We start from the raw sequence: 18585 nt of genomic DNA on the forward strand, positions 1-18585 counted from the left end.
TCACATTAAGAAGTCGCTATGTTATCCTGTGAACGATCGTTGTTTGAAAGCAGTTCCCAGCTGGTGTGATTGTTACGAGAACAATCGCCGAGAATCTTCCAATTGTCAAGAGCCAGTTCACATCTAACGATTAGATAACTCATTCTGAATTCCGTGACTCCACGCATCTCGGCATTCACGATTTTCATTTCTCCGAGACAATGTTACAACGAGCCGTGAATCAACGATACTTGTTCGTCTCGTGCGTTCAAAAACCTCTCTTTAAATAATCTACGTTTATTTATTCAAAACTTTCAAAGGCTGATGTTCGATGCCGTTAAAGCCTAAAAGGGGATTTTAATTAATTCCATTGAGAAGAAAGTTGATTTTCCAGATTTTACCTGCCTCGCTATCTAAATCTCTACCGTAGAATGCACGATAGATGTAATGAAGTTAATTCACTGTGTACGAACGATTTTATGATACTGCGAAGAAGATTATTGATACTTATGTCGGGTTCTCATTATGATTAGGATTAGGGGCGTGAAACGAATCCTCGTTTGGACTACACATTGTTGCTATGCAATGGAGAAGACATTGACTAGTGCGAATACGACTACTACAGAATTTGACAAGTAACCGCGGTAATCAGACACTCGAGAAGCTAATGACAATGATCCTAGGTCCGACACTTGCGATCGACTTGCTTGGCTACGGTGACAGTATTACTAAACTAACTCTTTGTCAAAACGTGGAATATCTACCCAGCGTAAAGACGACAAATCACTCGCCAATACGACCTCACGAGAGAGAATGACTTTCCGTCGCGATGATGCTGCAGAGGGAAACTATGATGGGGTGTGTGTAAGGACACGAGGTCGTCGGATTCGTCGGGGATAGCCTTCGTTCAGAAAGTGAGGGAAATTGACGCTGCTGTTAATTGGTCAATTTCCATGTTGGTGTTTAGAGAAGGATGTTAGCCGCCCTTGAGGGAAAGTTGCTAGCGGAAGTGTTGTTAGTGAGAAAAACAAATTTCTTCGATCTTCCTATAGTTGGGACAAAGACTGCTTGTCCGTTTGAAGAATCTTAATTAACAAAATCCTAAGGTTTCTAGCGGGTCCTCAGGCTAGCTGAACTTGTGCTGTGTAGGTGCATCGACATCTGGTAATCATTTTGGCCGAAGGAACCGTTGGAATATTTACTGTCGAGTACCTCTACAGATATTTCTTTTAACGAGGGCTATATTATTATCCCATACCTTCTTCGGCGGCTACGTTCGGCGACTGATCGTCGCCTTGAGCCCAAGCTCATTGTAGCGCAAGCCCAAGCACAAACCTCAAATAAATACAATTGGGTAAAGTGACGGCAAATTGTTTAATTACAGCTATGGACTTTAATTACAATTTTGCGGATTTTCCCGAAGTTCCAAAGGGGAGGCTCCGGTGTCCTTTTGTCGCGTCCCGCGCTGTAACGTGGACTAAAACTACCAATAGCGCGAGTGAGCGTTCCAATTTGAAATTTAAATAAATTTTGACAATTTGTATAGAAACCAAATTCGAACCTCACAACCCCCATGGAACAACCCGTCACATGACGACCCCTCCACGGTAGACCTAAATATAAATAAGCGTAGCGACATAGAAGAAGCGAAATAATTCCTTAGTTTTAGAGTAGTTAATTCCTCAGTTTTGTGTGATTAGTTTCTCAGTTCTTGGTGATTAACTCCTTGGTTCTTGGCGATCAGTTCCCCATTTCTTGGCAAGTAATTTCTTGTTCATAGCGATTAATTCTTAATTCCTCTAGCTCTTAATTTCTCAATTCCTTTGCTTTTTTTTAATTCTTTAGTTCCTTAGTTTTTCAGCTCTTAATTCCTTTAGCTCTTAGTTTTTGCTCTCAGCTTTTAGGTTCTTTAGTCCTTTAGTTCTTTAGCTTTTAGTTCTTTGTTTTATTAGTTCCCAATTCTTGTTAGCCTTGTTAATCGACGCGTTTGTATTTGTCAATTTGTAAACTATCGAAAATCTATCGAAATTAAAATCTTGTAATTAATAAGAGCGAAAACGTATTGCGAACGATTGTAATTCCGAGCATTCGAAATTTCAACGACCATTCTGTCAATATCCAATTAGAATACGAATAAACATTTTTTTTGTGAAGAATATTTGTCTAATAATATAATAGGATTAAGCGAACATTTATTTTTACCAACTTTAATCCTCTCCCGTGCCAATACTCCTGCGCGTAGCAGCTTAGCCGAAACGTGGAGTTTAATTTCCAATCGCATTAAATAACAGACAACACTAGAATTTAATCTGAATTTAAAAATTAACGGCAACGCAACCAAAACGAGCCAAACAAAACGTAACACTTTCATCTCCGACACTTAGATACTTCGAGCTTTATCATTTTTATATGTATACATATGTATACATCTTGTTAATCCTTTTTTTATACGTTTACGTGACTTTTCTTGTATGTGCATACACTTATCAGTCGTAAATATTTTATCCGATTTGTAAATTAAGAAGAAATTAATGGTCGATAGCAACATTTATCATTTTTTATACTCTTATAATCTTATGAATTCTTGTAATCAACGAATAATAATTCACTTATAATCATTCGTCATTAACCATTATTAATCATTGATCATCGTTTGTTTAAAAATTGACCAACAGCGTGTTAAAGTTTCAAATCGCGTCGTACTATTTATAGAAAATTTACGGTATAAAATATTAGGATGCGATTTGAAATTTGAAAAGTAAGGAATAAAATCATCGTAGTTCGATTTATTCGTGATTCTGTAATCAACATACATCTCTCCAAAGATAAGCAACAGTCGGAATACTTTCGAAAGGGTACTGTATCCGTGCAAAGTGACAAGATATTCCTTCAAATTCAATCATCGTTATGTTTCCGAATAAAAACTTTATTTACCTTCGGAAGAACGATAATGCAGAGAGGTGACGAAAGGGGGCTATAATTCGCCGCGTTCTTGAACTTTTTAACAGCGTCTGATTCACCATGACACGAGGCAAACTTTCAGAGAAAGGAAATCGGAACGTTTTGTAACGCCGTCCCACGTTCCCTGGTACCATTGCCACATCGAGTCTAGTTTTAGACATTTTTGGACTGGTAACGTTGCCAGCGTGTGCACTTTAGCCCGTAAAATTTTTTTCTTGCCGTTTACGGAAGCGAGTGTTATTTTAATTACTTCCCGTTTCGAGCGCGCAGTTTTGGAGCGGCGATCGACCTGAATTCTTTTCCTCCGGTTTCTACCAAACACCGGATGAATCTCGATAGCGGAAGCTTGATTTCACTTTGGAGCGTCTCTTACGGCAAGTCGATTCTCCATTTCCAGTTATTACAACCGTAGTGTCGCTAATAATCTTGCAACTGACGAGACGTTAGGAGATTCGATTAAAAAAAGTAATCGAGCAATTGTCGAAAATGACGATGAATCGATAAATTATAACAATTAATGAATTACCAAAATTAATTTTCTACGAAGAAGAATTATTAAAAATTTGAATTACCGAAGAGAAGAAGGTACAGTGAATTCTAATAATCAAATATCGGACAGAAAATTATACCGAACTATATTTGAGACAGTATTATAATTATATTAAGACCTTGAACCTCCTGGACCATAAACACGAATTTCTTTTACATAAGCACGCACTTAACTGCGTTGAATGGATATTAGTTTGCATGGGCACGAAGAGAAGTGAAACGCGTCAATCTTTGTGTTTACAATTTCGTTGTACCTTTAGGTGTGGCTAATACGTATGCAGCAAACAAGAGAATATCCTATAATGGTTTTTCCATACCATGTTACATTGCAAATGCGGTGCACGCAATGCTTCAACGATGATACCGTCGCGTAGGTCGTGTTAAAAAATTATTTTCTGGCAAGGTCGGTAATCAAGGTATGACATCGAGATATAGGAAGTGTAAGAAACTAACAGTTCGCATCTTTAACCGAGACACAACCGACGAATCTTTTTCTTACAAATATTTAATATTAATTCGTCTTCTGTAAAAGAGAGCTGAACAAATTTAATCGAACGTTGCTACCGCCACAAATTTTTTAATATAAATCGTCTTTCGAAAAGTTATAGAGCACGATCTATCTCGATCTCAACTCAATATTAATTAAACAACGAAACCCAATCTCACAAATCGAGTCGCCAATAATCTATCATAGTGCTTGACGCTACTGTGATCAATTAATGAAGAAACGATATTAATTTCTTGCTAGCTACTAATGACATGACATTGACGAAGAACGAACGTCGTATATCAATGATAGGAAAGCGACGAAAAATATAAAGTACAAAGAACCGCATGAGAACTTCGGTATCGGGTAGCTTCATCTGATCCATTGCTTCCGCTTTTCTTCCTCGGTTGGAAGTGAGTAAGAGAAAGTAACAATCCTTTCACTCTTCAAATCGATAAAATATCCAATTTTAACGATGTTTCTGTGTAAATAGGCGTCGTTATACTACATTTTATTCAAATCTTATTCCTTCTGATCTCGTCCTCGCGCGAATACAAATTTCACGTGCCTAAATCGAAGTCTATTGTATTCTCGTAATTAAATCAATTACATTTCTGAATTACATTAGGATAATATCTTTGGTTAAAACATTGATTTTAATTATACTTCATTCTAGAGGTCAAGAATAAAAATTCCTTTTAATATCTCCCGCAATAGCTATCGACGAGTGATACTCGAAAGAGAAATTTCGTTTACGCCTAAATGTGCATACATTGTAGAATTAGAACTTAAGAGATTGGTTATTAATAACGTATCGAGACATAGTTAACAAAGAAAAATTGCTGTTTTGATAGGCGTGTGACGTGCACTGCGTCGACATACGGTAGAAACTGACAGAAAGCTAGTTAAACATTCAAGATGATATTTCTGCTATGTATCGCTTCGTCAATAGGTAAATTTCAAATAAGAATATCGTTGTCCGGTTACCACTAGCATCGTCGTTTCACTCGATTGCTGCATATACCTATATTATATACATAATTAAATTAGAATTTACAAGTATGTTGGAAAAAGCTTAAACGAGTATTTTACTTCGTGCTATAACATATGCAAAAAAAGAAAAAGGAAGTGAAAGCTGAAATGACACTTTCATAAAATATTCTATATTCCTTTTGTCTCAAATTGTATATTTATATCTGCTACTCTTTCTAAACTATTTTCTATAGCAAAGAAATCTTTATACTACTACTATACTACTATGCTTTATAATACTACTATACTATATAATACTATATACAAAAAGTGACTCGGATGCAAACTTAAAGTTTAGGGTGTACAATCCACCCTGTACACTTATACGACACTACGTAATACATAGTGTCACGTTCCTACTATTCCGCATAAAATACGTATTCTTCTCCATCATTAAAATTCAACCATAAGACGCCTGGCACCGTAGGATTAGATATCAACCGTATCTCTTACTCGAAGTATCCTAGCCGGATAACAGAAGATTCTGTTACATGAATTGTGTTTTCGTGTGGGACGAGAGTGCAATATTCGCAAAGAGAGCAGTGAACGTTCGCACGCAAAGTGCCGCACGCAGTCCTTGTAAAATGTAAATGGATCGTGGTCACGAGTAGACATCAAACGTTGCACGTGTTTATACGCAAATATCCGCGTGGTAATACGCCGCACGTGACAGCCGGCGTTAGAATGCAAACGATCTCGCGGAATGTCGATTTCCGATCAATCATTAATGCCTTCGAACGGAAAGCCGCAAAGTAGGTTGGCAAAAATGTTTTGCGAAACAGAAAAAAAAATCGTTTTCTCGTTGTCGGACACGCGTCACACGGTTTCCTGACCTACTTCGAATCTTCAAAAGTATACGTGCAGTACGAATGAACAGAAATAGTAACGCGCAGCGGACTTCGCCTGTGGAATGCTGTGTAAATCTATAAAACTTGCGATTCCTTATTTTTAGCTTTTGGAAAATAACTTTCGAGTCTAGATCAGCTTAATTATACCATAATTCATTATCGGCAAGCAGTAAACGTAAATAATAAATCGTAAAATTACGATTGCTGTAATATAAATAGCGCACAAAACCGATTCCTCAACTGTTTTGGGACCGATATAGAATTAAAATGATAATCTTGCAAGAGATGCGTGTAAGTATAGAAAAATTTTTCCAAATATTCTTAACGCGTAAGTCAGCGACGAAAATTAGGTTTCCACATAAACGACTTAATTTGCCTTCCCTGAACAACTGAACTCCTTGCCTGAGCAAAGATTAATTAAATTACTAATTATGTTAGAATCTCCTCGATTTTGGAATCTTTCCTTAGTTTTGGAAATTTATCTTGTTGATAACTTTATCTTGTCACTAACGGAACCAAGTATCTCTATTACGATAGCTTTTTGTCTGTCGTTATGTCGTAAATTAAATTATCCTAAATTCTGCGAATTATACCGTAAAAGGACTTACAAGATTTACGAAAGATACTTAAGTATCAAAGAATCTATGAAAATAGTAATACCACGGTGTTCACATTTCGAGTTAATTCATCGGGCGAAATATTTCGCAAACTGAGTCACAAAAGGGAACAAGAAACACCGTTCGCCCATTTATTCGTTGGTGAACGGTGTACAAAAGAAACGTTAATTAGCAAAAAAACATTCTATGATGCTAATTTCAACTAAATCCGAGTAGCTGGGTTTCACTTTGTAACGCGGCGCCGTAGCACACGGTAATGTATAACGCAATGTAAACGATGCCCCAATTATAATAAGGAACGTAAGCACGTGCTAGCAGAGCCATACACGCGTTCACGCAAATTGTGATGTACTTTCACTTGGATTTCGTTGAATACACCTGGTAGATACATGGAAAGATAAGCAAGCCGCGGTTACACCTTCCGCGCTTACAAACTTTAGAAGATATTATCTTTGTGTCAGAAAACCTTACTGTTTTTTTTTGGATTTTACGTTATTTAAAATCTTCCTTCTGAATTCTCCATTCGTCTAGTTTCTGTTAGAAATGTCTTCCAGATATTTTTATATAATGGAAATCTATCCAAGTGTTGTTACTACAGATTAGACAGCTTGGTTTCAAGGATATGGATTCTTGGTTCTCGGTTGTAAGTTAGAGGTTCGAGATTCCTAAAATGACAGACAATCGTATACAACAAAATATACATATATAAATACATATATAAATATTCATGTAACTTTATAGTAAAGAGGTTCAATTATTAGAAAACAGATTAGAAATGAAACAAAGGAGTAAGGTGAAAGTGTATGCGCGTCCTAAATTTCCTTGTAAAACGTTGCGCATCATTCATAACAATCAGGGGCAATGCTAGAAAAATATCAGTGATGTAATCACTGATTGATATTTATAAATGCATCCGCCAATGATTCATATGATTAAAAAAAAAACAGTTAAATGCTAATGCTGCAAAGACGAAGCGCGAGAATTTTAATCCCTTTTTATTTACTAATTCTCTTACAAGCCCTTTAAAATTTTTACATTTTTACACTGAGAATGATCATGACAAGCAATATATTTACAACAACGAATACGTATTTACGTAAGATCGTTAAAAGACAAATTTAACATGTTTCTCGATTTTCCATCTCTTTATATTATCAGCGTTATTTAAAATTGCTTAATCGATGATCGCGCACTTGCTTTGCAGTATAGACCGTTATGTTCGATCTTTATTACGGTACTTGTATTGTTATGACGAGCATTGCGATGGAATGTTGCTAGATATGTAAATTCAGTTTAAGGCAATTATTACACTGTATCGTGTACTGTACCAATGGCTATATCGTTATTATAATATCGTTATTAAACGAACTGGAATTACAACGAGCATTCGTCTGTGAATTACTGCCATCCAAATAGGGAAATTATATTTTTGTACTATGATTTTTTACAACTGAAGGGATCAAAACGAACTTTGCTCGTGTCCGTCTTTTTACATGAAAAGAAAATAATTTCAATAAGCGTATCTGTAATTCTATCGTATCAAAATTATATGCAAATATCTACAAATCATAATAAGGTAGAATAAGGTTCCTATCTTGTATAGAAACAAAAGTGACTGAAGTTTAAATTAATTATAACAATAAATACAATTCAAACTTTCACCTACTGTGAATTAACATCGAAGAAATAATCTTAAACACAGGAAGTTTAGTGTGAATTTCTTTTCATTGGATGTTTAAAAAATGACGGTTTAATGAATATTCTTTGCAAATAACAACAGAACTTTCTCTGGTATGCAACAAATATGAAAGTGACACATTTTATGGAGGAATCTGGTCGCAAATTTGTAAACGTCAGGAAATTGCTGCAAGCTTTTGCAGCTCAGTTGCTACTCACAAATAAGTTTAACAAACTATTTAATTATTATTTAAAATGATAAACGACATTGCAGTGGCTATTATTCGTAATAAATACACTGCTCAATTAGATTATTCGATTAAAGTATTAAACCATGTTCAATTAAAGATAACGTTACCCGTTTTAAAAATACATGTCATAGATAAACGTAAATTCACCGCATATAATATTTTTCAGACATTTAACAAAATTTTACTGGATAAAGCCATCTTCTCAATTCTACAAATTTAAGAAGTCGCAGATTTGTTTCATCCATTAAATTTTGTACGCGCTATATTTTGGATATTTTATATATTTTCATACATTATGCACATTCTGTACATTTTTGCACTTTTAAATTTCCCATAAATGCATAAAAATTTGCAGTCTATTCGTTACATTCAAAAGCAAGAAAAATGTTCGGCTTTTCTCGACGTACCATAGCAGCACCTCCATGAAAAACATTTAAACGCAACTTAACGCAACAAAAAACTCATTGTGTGCGAATTTTCAACACAAAGGAAACCGAGGAATTGCAGTACCTTACGGAAGTGTTTAAACACTTATCAAAGTAACTACAAACCTTCTATGGATATTTAAAATTTCATTAGCACTGTAACGATATCGGATTATCATGATTATATTAGCAAAACTTGAAACAAACGTGAAGATGTACATAAAAGCTACAAGGTATATACTGCAAGTATACGTTTCGCGGAGGTTACAAAAATATTTAAAAAATCAATTATCCATTATATGGAGAAACCGCGTTATTTAGTAGAATCGTCACTAATTCATCCTTAAATATATATCTGCAGTAAATATCTTGCAATTTCTACATAGATTTTCAGATCGATTTCAAATTTCTCCCAATACAATCGCAACAGTGGAGTTCCAAAATCTTTTATATACAGAAATACGTACATACAAGTTTTCTATTGAAAATGTTCAAATATACCGCCGGCCATAAGTGTTAGGATACTTATTGACGCTTAAAATATAAACTTACTCCTTTGCGCTACTTTCATTTTATAGTTATTGTATTATAAATCTGTTATCTCATTTAAACCATACACGAGTCCTATAAAATAAAATACGAAATATGAGATAAAATAAAATTTCTTAGAATTTTCCAACAAGTATAACCAGTAGGTATTTTAAAATACTTATCGTCGACGGTGTACATGAGCCACTGTACACGACTTCTCAAACCAGGAAACGAGCGTATAGGAAACGATCTTAAAGAAGTTGATTATATAAAGGTACCTATCTACCTACCAAAAGCGAATTATCGCGTTTAAGAAACTGTTCTAAGCTTATTGTTAATTATAAGGGTGACTGAGGTATACGTTTAGGACAATGACGACCGCGGATGGGCCGAGCCGCGAGAAGAGGGTGGTTTACTCACCGATGGTGCGTCGTTGACGACGTCGACGTTGATTAGAGACGATCAATGTGAGAACTCGTTGGCGTCGCGATGCACGCCGTTCAACATTCCTTTCAGCTTGCCTTGGAGTAACTGGACGCCAAAGCGGTTTCCCTCTCTCGAATCGCATCGACTTCTTTACATTCTACTCCAGCCTCGATCATGGCTTTCACTTCATCCGTCGAGGAAATGGTGAACCATGATCTCGCGGCGACGTTCGCACGCGACGTTGTTGGTCCAGCGACGACGAGACCGCGCAGCTCCGACGAATCTGGATAGAACATGATCCGCGTAACGCTTCGCTTTTATGGGGACTGAGATGCATTTCTAATTACATGCTAGTAGACGACGAGGACTGTGAAAGACGAAAGTAGTCGGACGAGGCAACATTTTCTGCAATCTTGTAAAAAGTAATCGGATCGCGAGGAAGATTATACAGATGGAAATCTTTTGAATTTTAATATCCTTTCGACCTCGTGAAAGACAATTCTGAAAGATTTCAATTGTACTTTAAATCCGATATATTCTCATCTATTATGGCATGAGAAAGGAAAATTAATGGGAATCTTTTTTACAATTTTATGAAGAGTAATTGAATTGCCAAGAAGATTATCTGGTTGCAAACCTTTTGAATTTTAATATTTTTTAATCTCCTCAAAGACAATTCGAAAATGTTTAAACTACTTTAAATCTGATATATTCTCTCTCTCTCCGTCTCTCCTCTCCCTCGCCCTCTTTCGCTCAGCTATTACAAAATGAAAAAGAAGAATTAGGAATTGAAACTGTGTTCAGATGAAACATAAATAGTTATTAAGAAGGTATTTTTTTTAAGAAAGAGATGACAATTGTATTTATCATATAACAGATGCTTTAATGAATGCCTGACGTTCGGAAAGATTTATAACGATACGATAAATAATAGTAATAATAACGATGATTGATATAGTACTTACAATAAATTATTTACCACTGAACGTTCAAAATATAAATTTCTGAATAATTTGGGAGACTAAAACGAACATCAGAAAAAAAAGAGATATTACAAACCTTGAAAATAAAAGAGAAAAGATTAATGTGATAAAATGAAAAAATAAATACAGTAATAGTAATTATATATATCGTAAATAGTAATAATATAGTACAATAATAAAATAAATATTGACATGTGAGACATAACTCATTAATTATAAATAAAGTTTATAAAATTGTATCAGTTCATTTGATAAAATTTCTTAATATGAATTATTTAATAATTTCTGCAATTAGAGGACATTATAATCGAAGTAACATATATTTGACACAATAAGTTTCCCTTTCAAACGCGTTTCACACATTTAGAAAATAAGCATTCTAATACAAATATTTGAAGACAAAAATCAAAGTTACTGTGTCGACATCTATGCCCATTTTCTTCTAGGAAACATTACAAAATTGTTTCAGCTGTTAATATAGAATACTTATTTAAATTGCTGAACGAACTAAATGGGATCATCTAAATATCTAACCTATGTATTATTGTATGAAAAAACTTCTCAGGACGAAGCTACATTATTTCAAAAGCCACATACAATGGTGGAAATAGCATTTTTTTATCATCATTTTTTTTACGGAATTTAAAGGCCATCAATATTTTTTTTAATAAAATCGTATATTTATTTTTCGATATCCTAATAGAGTATGAAAAAACAAATTCAATGATATACCTTACCATTCCTATCATCTAATCTTGAAATATTACGTTTGATATGTACTTATGTATGTATATTCAATTATGTTCAATAGGCAGGTAGCAAAATTAAAGAATCCAAATTTTTCAGCTCTAAGACCGAATCTTTTAACTCTTGAAAACTCGAATGACAGTTTACAATCCAAAGTGTTAATTAAAATTGCTTTTATCTAAATATTCTCTCTGGTTTCATAGTTATAAACAGGCTTTTAAAATCGTCCAATCCATGGACAACGAAACATTATAACCACCTAGCGGTGAAAAGGTGAAACTAATTTCTTTATGACAAAATTAAAATATGAAATTTCTTAATTTATAAGGCGAATTCTTGAACTGCTCAAGAATGAAATTAAACCTTTAACTCCTAGAAATCAGAATATTATACCGTTATCCTAATTAATTAAATTAAATAAGTAATTAATTTATTAAGTACAATTAGTGCAAAGTGCCCTATTTTGAGCATGATAGCACCATCTATCAATGTAAAAGTTTACTTTTTATTAGCACATATTACTGATTCATCGGTAATCAAAATAAAGAACCAGGGTGAATATTTAGATAAAAGTAATTTTAATTAATTCTTTGAATTCTAGAATATTATTTGAGCCTTCAGAAGTTAAAATCCTGTTTAGACATTAGACATATCTCGATTAAATGATAATCATCAGTTATATTTTGACAACTTCATTATTTTACTTAATAAGAAGAAGAAAATTTAATTATATTCTTATTTGACATATTTTTATGTATTTCATTTTGAACATGACATGTATGAAGTTATCGATTTGTTTATAAAGCTTTCTGCACATTTATAAGTACATATGTACGTTTATCCACATCTTTTACAGAAATCTGTGTGTGTGTGTATATCTTACGATAAAATTATTTTATATTCTTGAGCATTGCACATGCACAGTACTTCAAGAAGAATTTTACTACTTGAATGTTACATGAAGTTACATATTTAGTTAGTGCACAGAACAATCTATTGACATTTAATATATAGACAAACTAAGTAAATTAATGCTATCTATTTAATTATAAAAAGATATAATTTTATTTTACTTATCAAATTCAAAGTACTCAAAAAATACTGATCTATAAATATTCGTCTGTATATTTATTTACTTTATTTTTTAATTTAATTATTCGTAAATAGAAAATATTGTATGAAATAAAATTTTAATGTACATCTATTACATTGATTTTTTAATGTTCCTAGATAAACTGAAAATATAAAAAAGTATGCAGTAACTAAAAATGTTATTACGTAGGGAAAATATTTATGTATATGTAATAAAAGAACATACAAATGAATATAGTATGTAATAATATAAACATGCATATATTTTAAGGAAATTTATAAAATATAATTCAATATGGTTTAATATAGTTAAAAATAATGGAAGAGAAACTGAACAAGAAGAGCCACCGTAAGCAACGACGAGCATATCATAGACTTCTTAAGGATATGGATATTAAATGCTGTGATAATCCTACACAGGTTAGTATTCATTTATGTAATTTATTCATTATAATATTAGGAATATGTTTTCATTTTAATATATTACAGTACATAATGATTTGTAATGCGGGATTAGTGACTGGTTTACAAAGAAAAACATTACAAGATGTCATAGATCCATTTGTTGACTTATATGATTTAATAATGCCACTAAACAAGTCATATTGTTTTATTAAATTTTATTCAGTAGAAGTTGCTACATATGTACACAATAAAATTAATGGTAACATTAAAATTAATGGACAAAGTACACCACTGTATGCAACATTTACAGAATCAGGTATATAATTTATCTTGAAATCCGTATAGAATTTATTGTATTTTCTTATAATACTAATTATTAATTAAAATCTATACTCACCCATACAAAATATAAAAATTAAATTTTTATATTTTTAAATTATGAATTTGTTTTAGTCCCTGATTTAAATTATTGTGGGTGGTCTTCAAATCTTCCTCCTGGACTTAAACTAATAGAAAATTTTATCACTGAAAAAGAAGAAGAAATGTTATTAAGTACAATTAATTGGTCTAATGAAGGTAACAAAAATCTTGTTACTTTAATAAAAGAACATTACAAATTATCAAATTATGTAAATTTAACTGCAATATAAATCTCTTTTTCAGAATCGTCAGAATTAAAACATAGGAAAGTTAAACACTTTGGATATGAATTTCAATATAATTCAAATAAAGTAGATCCAGATAAACCTATTATACCTATACCTGAAAACTATCGATTTTTAAAAACGCTGTTCAAAAAATATCATGATGCTCCATATGAATATGATCAATTGACAATTAATCATTATTTACCTGGTCAAGGTATGTTTCACAAAGATTATCCTTTAACATACTTCATTTTTTCAAATAAATACAATAGTAATGTTTTAAATTTTAAGGTATTCCTCCACATATTGATACACATAGTGCGTTTGAAGATAGTATATTGTCATTATCATTGGGCTCAGCTTGCATAATGGATTTTAAACGAGAAAATGAAAAAGCTGCTGTCCTTTTGCCTGCTCGCTCATTGTTAATCATGTCAGGAGAAGCCCGTTATGCCTGGTCGCATGGAATTTGTCCTAGACATAATGACATAGTAAAATCTTCAAATGGAGTGACAACTCAACCACGAGGAACAAGAGTATCGTTTACATTCCGGAAAATACACAGGGGTGATTGTTGCTGTAATTTTCCAGAATATTGCGATACTAAACAGAATAACGCTACTACTCTGATCGATAATAAAATAGCTCTAGGAATAGAAAATTCTTATGTTCATGATGTATGTATTATAAATTACCATTTATGTGCGATTGTACTTATATTTAATGAGTTATTAAATAAGTTTGCAACTTTTTTATATGTAGGTTTATGATAAAATTTCAAATCATTTTGATGAAACAAGGCATAAACAATGGCCCAATGTAACCAAATTCCTTCAAACTTTAAATACAGGTGATATCTTATTAGATGTAGGATGCGGGAATGGTAAATATCTTTATCAAGCTAAAGATATATTTAAGGTGTGTATTACACATCATTTAACTTTATATAATAACAAGCATAATATAAAAACAAACCCTCTATAATATAGGTTGGATGTGATAGAAGTTACAATTTAATGAAAATTTGTCGCAGTAAAGGTTTCGAAGTATCCCTATCTGACTGTTTATATTTACCTTATAAAGACAATAGTCTGGATGCAGTAATATGTATAGCTGTAATTCATCATCTTTCGACTCATGAGCGAAGGAAACAAGCCATTTCTGAATTAACAAGAATTCTTAGGCCAAATGGAAAATGTTTAATTTATGTATGGGCAAAAGAACAAGAAAAGGATTCTATTCAAACAGCTTACTTGCGATATAATTTAAGTAAAAAGGAAGACAATATTTCACATACACAAAAATTAACAGAATATGGTATAACATTACCTGTGCATGAAAATCGTACAAAATTTGTCTGTAAGGATATGCTTGTTCCATGGAAAAGAAAAGGAGGTGGCAACTTCCTTAGATATTATCATGTGTTTGAAGAAAATGAACTATCACAATTATGTTCGGAAGTGCCGAATCTTACAATAAACAAGGTGTATTATGATCAAGGGAATTGGTGTGTAATTTTATGCAAAAAAGATCAAATAAATTAATGAAATCAATTTTTAATCAGAATCATGTTAATCATCTTTTCACAATATTAGTAAAGAAATAATAAGTTTAAAAATATAACAAGAGTATAAGGATTATAAATGCTTTAAATGATTTTATCTTTATTGGAAAAAGAACAAAATACATGGAATATATGTTCTATACAGGGTTTTAGATATAAATAGTCCCTGATATCTAATTTTATCATTATAAACATGAATAATGCATAATTAGACAAGAAAAGTGCACTGTACAAAGCTCACTCTGCTTGACTTTTACTTGTATTGTGCTTCAATTGTGTATAACATATTTAATAGCAATAAAGATTATCATCCTTTAATAATAATAATAATGTTATTATTATCTGCATCATACTTTTCAGTATTATTACTATTGATATTAATGTTATTACTTGTATTAGATATCGTTTGTAAATATATTAGCACACCTTATTCACAAAAAATTATATTCAATTTGTCAAATAAATGAAAAAGAACAGTTGGTTTCAAATGCTATTTCCAAGAATTATAACCAAATTTGATAGCACATGATTTTTCTTCAGATTTGTTGATGTCAACAGTGTACGTAATATATACAACGATTGACAATACTAAACTATTAGTAAAATTGTTATACATTTTTAATTGGCGAGTGCTTGATTTAGGGCAAAGTACACTGTCCCTTCATTCTTAATAGATTGAGAAACTTATACAGGTCCAACTTCTTCTGGATCATAGTTTTTTACTCTTTTATTGTATGCAATAATTTCCTAAATAATTAGAAGTTCAAACATCTGTTAAAATTACATTTTAATATTAATAAAAATATTGAATAAGTTATTTACTCTTTCGTATCTGGCTCTATCCTCTTCTGCTATTGCCATATATTTTGATTTAGTTTGAAGATCTGTACTCATCCATAATTTACCCAGCTCTTTAGCAATATCACCAACTCCCATTTCTGGATGTAATTCTCTCATTTTTCCACGTAATTCTTGACAAAAATAGAAAAAGGCAGACCTAAAACGACACTTGTAAAAAATACATCAAACATCAATCAACATTGTAAACACATACAGTGCCCTTTTAGGTGCATCTTTGTCTCTGTATCGTTTTGTTCCTCTACGTGTTGGTCTCTCTGTTTCTTCATGACCTGTGTAATGTCTATCGTAATAATACATCTTTTTATTGCAATGCGCGCCATCTTCAAGATGGACAATCTAAAAATACAATGTAATTCCATTAACACATGTATATATATTCTTATTACATAAATTACTACTCATTTTATATACTTACCTCGTTTTTCACTGGGACTGCATTAATTATAAAATTCTTACTTTGAGTATTTGACCACTTTGCTTGATTGTTTGAAACACTGGACACATTTCCAGGCTTCATCACAGGTTCACCACATTCTAACAAATTAAACAAATAAACATATAAAAAGTCATAATTTAATTGTAAGTTTCTTGATGAATATCATATTTTTGTACCATTTTATTTATTTATAACAAAATTTTATTTAAATCTACATTTTATATAAATATAATACACTTTTACCTGGTGTCATATTTGTCTGACCAACAATCATCGTGTCTCTCATTCCAGAATTCAAGGAATTATCACCCGTTTTTGCAAGATAAACATTTTTTCTGTCATTTGATTCCATAACTGTATAAAATTCTTTATAATGTTTCGATCAAGAAATGAATGATTTATCCAAAACCACAGTAATCTACAAATAACATTTTCTTTATATTTTATTGATTTGTTATTTTTAATCATTATAAAATAAAATTTGATAAAGAAATATGTAAAATATGAAATAGTAAATCAAAGTTTTAAATATATTATTTATAGTATAATTTATAAATCAAGTATCTTTTTTATTTGCATAAAAATAAGATGCAAATAAAAATACAATTCTTATACCAACTTTTTATATTATGTAGGACTAAAACATTTAAATATTTTATGATAGTGATTAGATATTAAATATTACTTACCACAAATATAGTTTACAGTAAATATATAACAGATTGTTGTCATGTCCTTAATAAAACAGCATCATAGATGAATATTTCAAGTTCTGTAGAAATATAAAAATACACAAAATTGTTTAAAATATTATAAATTAAATTACATAAATTACATAATAATAATAAAACATAATGTTCTCTTTTGCTTTCTAATAAATTAGTTACTGATAGAACAATGTTATATGGAGAGATTTGTTTGATTTGTTATATTAATTACATGTTGCGCATAATTAATGTAAAATTTCGCAATTTGAAAAATTTTTGTTTATACTACTTTTATTGCCAAGAGAGAAAATTCAATTTTTATAAATATTGTAAATTATTATTTAAATATAAACAAATATAAACTACATTTTAAATAAATACAATTAGAATTTGTGATAAAAATTCTATTTAAATTATATGAACATCGAACTTTTTCATTATGATATAAACCGAAAAATGATATACATATACATATACATATACACACACATATATATATATCAAATACCTTGTAGAGAAACGAAATATTTTCAAATATGAGATGAATAAATATATGATTATCAAAAAATAACTGAGAAAATAATGAAATACTCAAATATATTAAAAATATATAAGTAACGAAAGAGGCGAATGTAACAGATATTTACCTACAGATGACGTACAAAGGCAATCGCTACTACAACAACACAATGTAAAAGCTATCTTACGACGATACACAACTTGAAAGAATGAAAAAGTAGCGAACGGAATATAGCTAGATACGCGATGTAGATGGTAATCAAACTTACCGATAATAACTGAAAGTAAACGTTACAAAAGGACTCGGGAAAGGTAATTATAGGCAACGCGAAATGTAACTTATTAAGCATCCATTCCACAGATCGGCCCTATCTATACGTATCTATCCGTACATATCACGCGTACCGTGATCAGCATTATATACGAAACGCGTATGATATCTAAATACAACTTTTACCAAACACACAGATTGAAATTTCTTGAAATTCGGGATATTCACGAATACGATATTCGCCAGTTATTGAACCATAGAATTCAGATTATTGACGACAAGACTCAACGTTAAAAACAGATCGTATAAACCAAGCTGATTGAAGCAGATATGACCGGGCATGGCCACTTGTGTGGTGTATATATACATATATAATACGCGCGAGCGCGTGCACTAATACATACATTTTTTAATACTATTTATTTTTACAAGACTTTAAACTTATTACCTTATTGTTAAACGTTTCGTTGTTCTATTTCGGCTTCTATTTCTAAAATCATGTTACAATTTCGAAGGAATTGAGAACAACAATTCTTTAATAAAGGAAGTATTAAGGGAAGTTCATACGTC

The 18585-nt window shown here is 31.7% G+C and overlaps 3 protein-coding genes across 10 annotated transcripts in view; 1 reads left to right on the forward strand and 2 right to left on the reverse strand.

Moving 5' to 3' along the window:
- LOC117206973 overlaps window positions 1-10052 on the reverse strand; it is a 31470-nt gene extending 21418 nt beyond the window's left edge. Inside the window, exon 1 of the mRNA XM_033446728.1 lies at window positions 9778-10052. The gene's annotated coding sequence lies outside the window, so the exon portion shown is untranslated. The remainder of the gene's footprint in view (window positions 1-9777) is intronic.
- A 1931-nt stretch (window positions 10053-11983) lies between these two features.
- Window positions 11984-15887, forward strand: LOC117207027 (alkylated DNA repair protein alkB homolog 8). 6 transcript variants are annotated; one of them, XM_033446833.1, is made up of 9 exons: window positions 12365-12536; window positions 12796-12842; window positions 12915-13025; window positions 13095-13326; window positions 13464-13586; window positions 13674-13871; window positions 13949-14334; window positions 14420-14575; window positions 14647-15887. In XM_033446833.1, the coding sequence occupies exons 2-9, from the start codon at window positions 12834-12836 to the stop codon at window positions 15199-15201; spliced, it is 1770 nt and encodes a 589-aa protein (XP_033302724.1). In that variant the 5' UTR covers window positions 12365-12536; window positions 12796-12833; the 3' UTR covers window positions 15202-15887. The 6 variants fall into 6 exon arrangements, with proteins under 6 accessions (XP_033302727.1, XP_033302728.1, XP_033302729.1 ...); XM_033446836.1 differs by lacking the exons at window positions 12365-12536; window positions 12796-12842 and adding an exon at window positions 11984-12067; XM_033446837.1 differs by lacking the exons at window positions 12365-12536; window positions 12796-12842 and adding an exon at window positions 12063-12085.
- On the reverse strand, window positions 15302-18575 carry LOC117207030 (non-histone chromosomal protein 6-like). Of its 3 annotated transcripts, XM_033446841.1 has the most exons (7): window positions 18014-18373; window positions 17208-17290; window positions 16762-16936; window positions 16498-16616; window positions 16276-16418; window positions 16044-16218; window positions 15302-15968 (listed from the first exon to the last, which is right to left on the reverse strand). In XM_033446841.1, the coding sequence occupies exons 3-7, from the start codon at window positions 16868-16870 to the stop codon at window positions 15906-15908; spliced, it is 609 nt and encodes a 202-aa protein (XP_033302732.1). In that variant the 5' UTR covers window positions 16871-16936; window positions 17208-17290; window positions 18014-18373; the 3' UTR covers window positions 15302-15905. The 3 variants fall into 3 exon arrangements, with proteins under 3 accessions (XP_033302732.1, XP_033302734.1, XP_033302733.1); XM_033446843.1 differs by lacking the exons at window positions 16762-16936; window positions 18014-18373 and adding an exon at window positions 18464-18575; XM_033446842.1 differs by lacking the exon at window positions 16762-16936 and having other exon boundaries at window positions 18014-18393.
- Between the last annotated feature and the right edge of the window lie 10 nt (window positions 18576-18585).

The sequence above is a fragment of the Bombus bifarius genome, unplaced genomic scaffold (genome assembly GCF_011952205.1).
Source record: "Bombus bifarius isolate JDL3187 unplaced genomic scaffold, Bbif_JDL3187 scf7180000008014, whole genome shotgun sequence".
In the NCBI taxonomy this organism is placed as follows: Eukaryota; Metazoa; Arthropoda; class Insecta; order Hymenoptera; family Apidae; genus Bombus; species Bombus bifarius.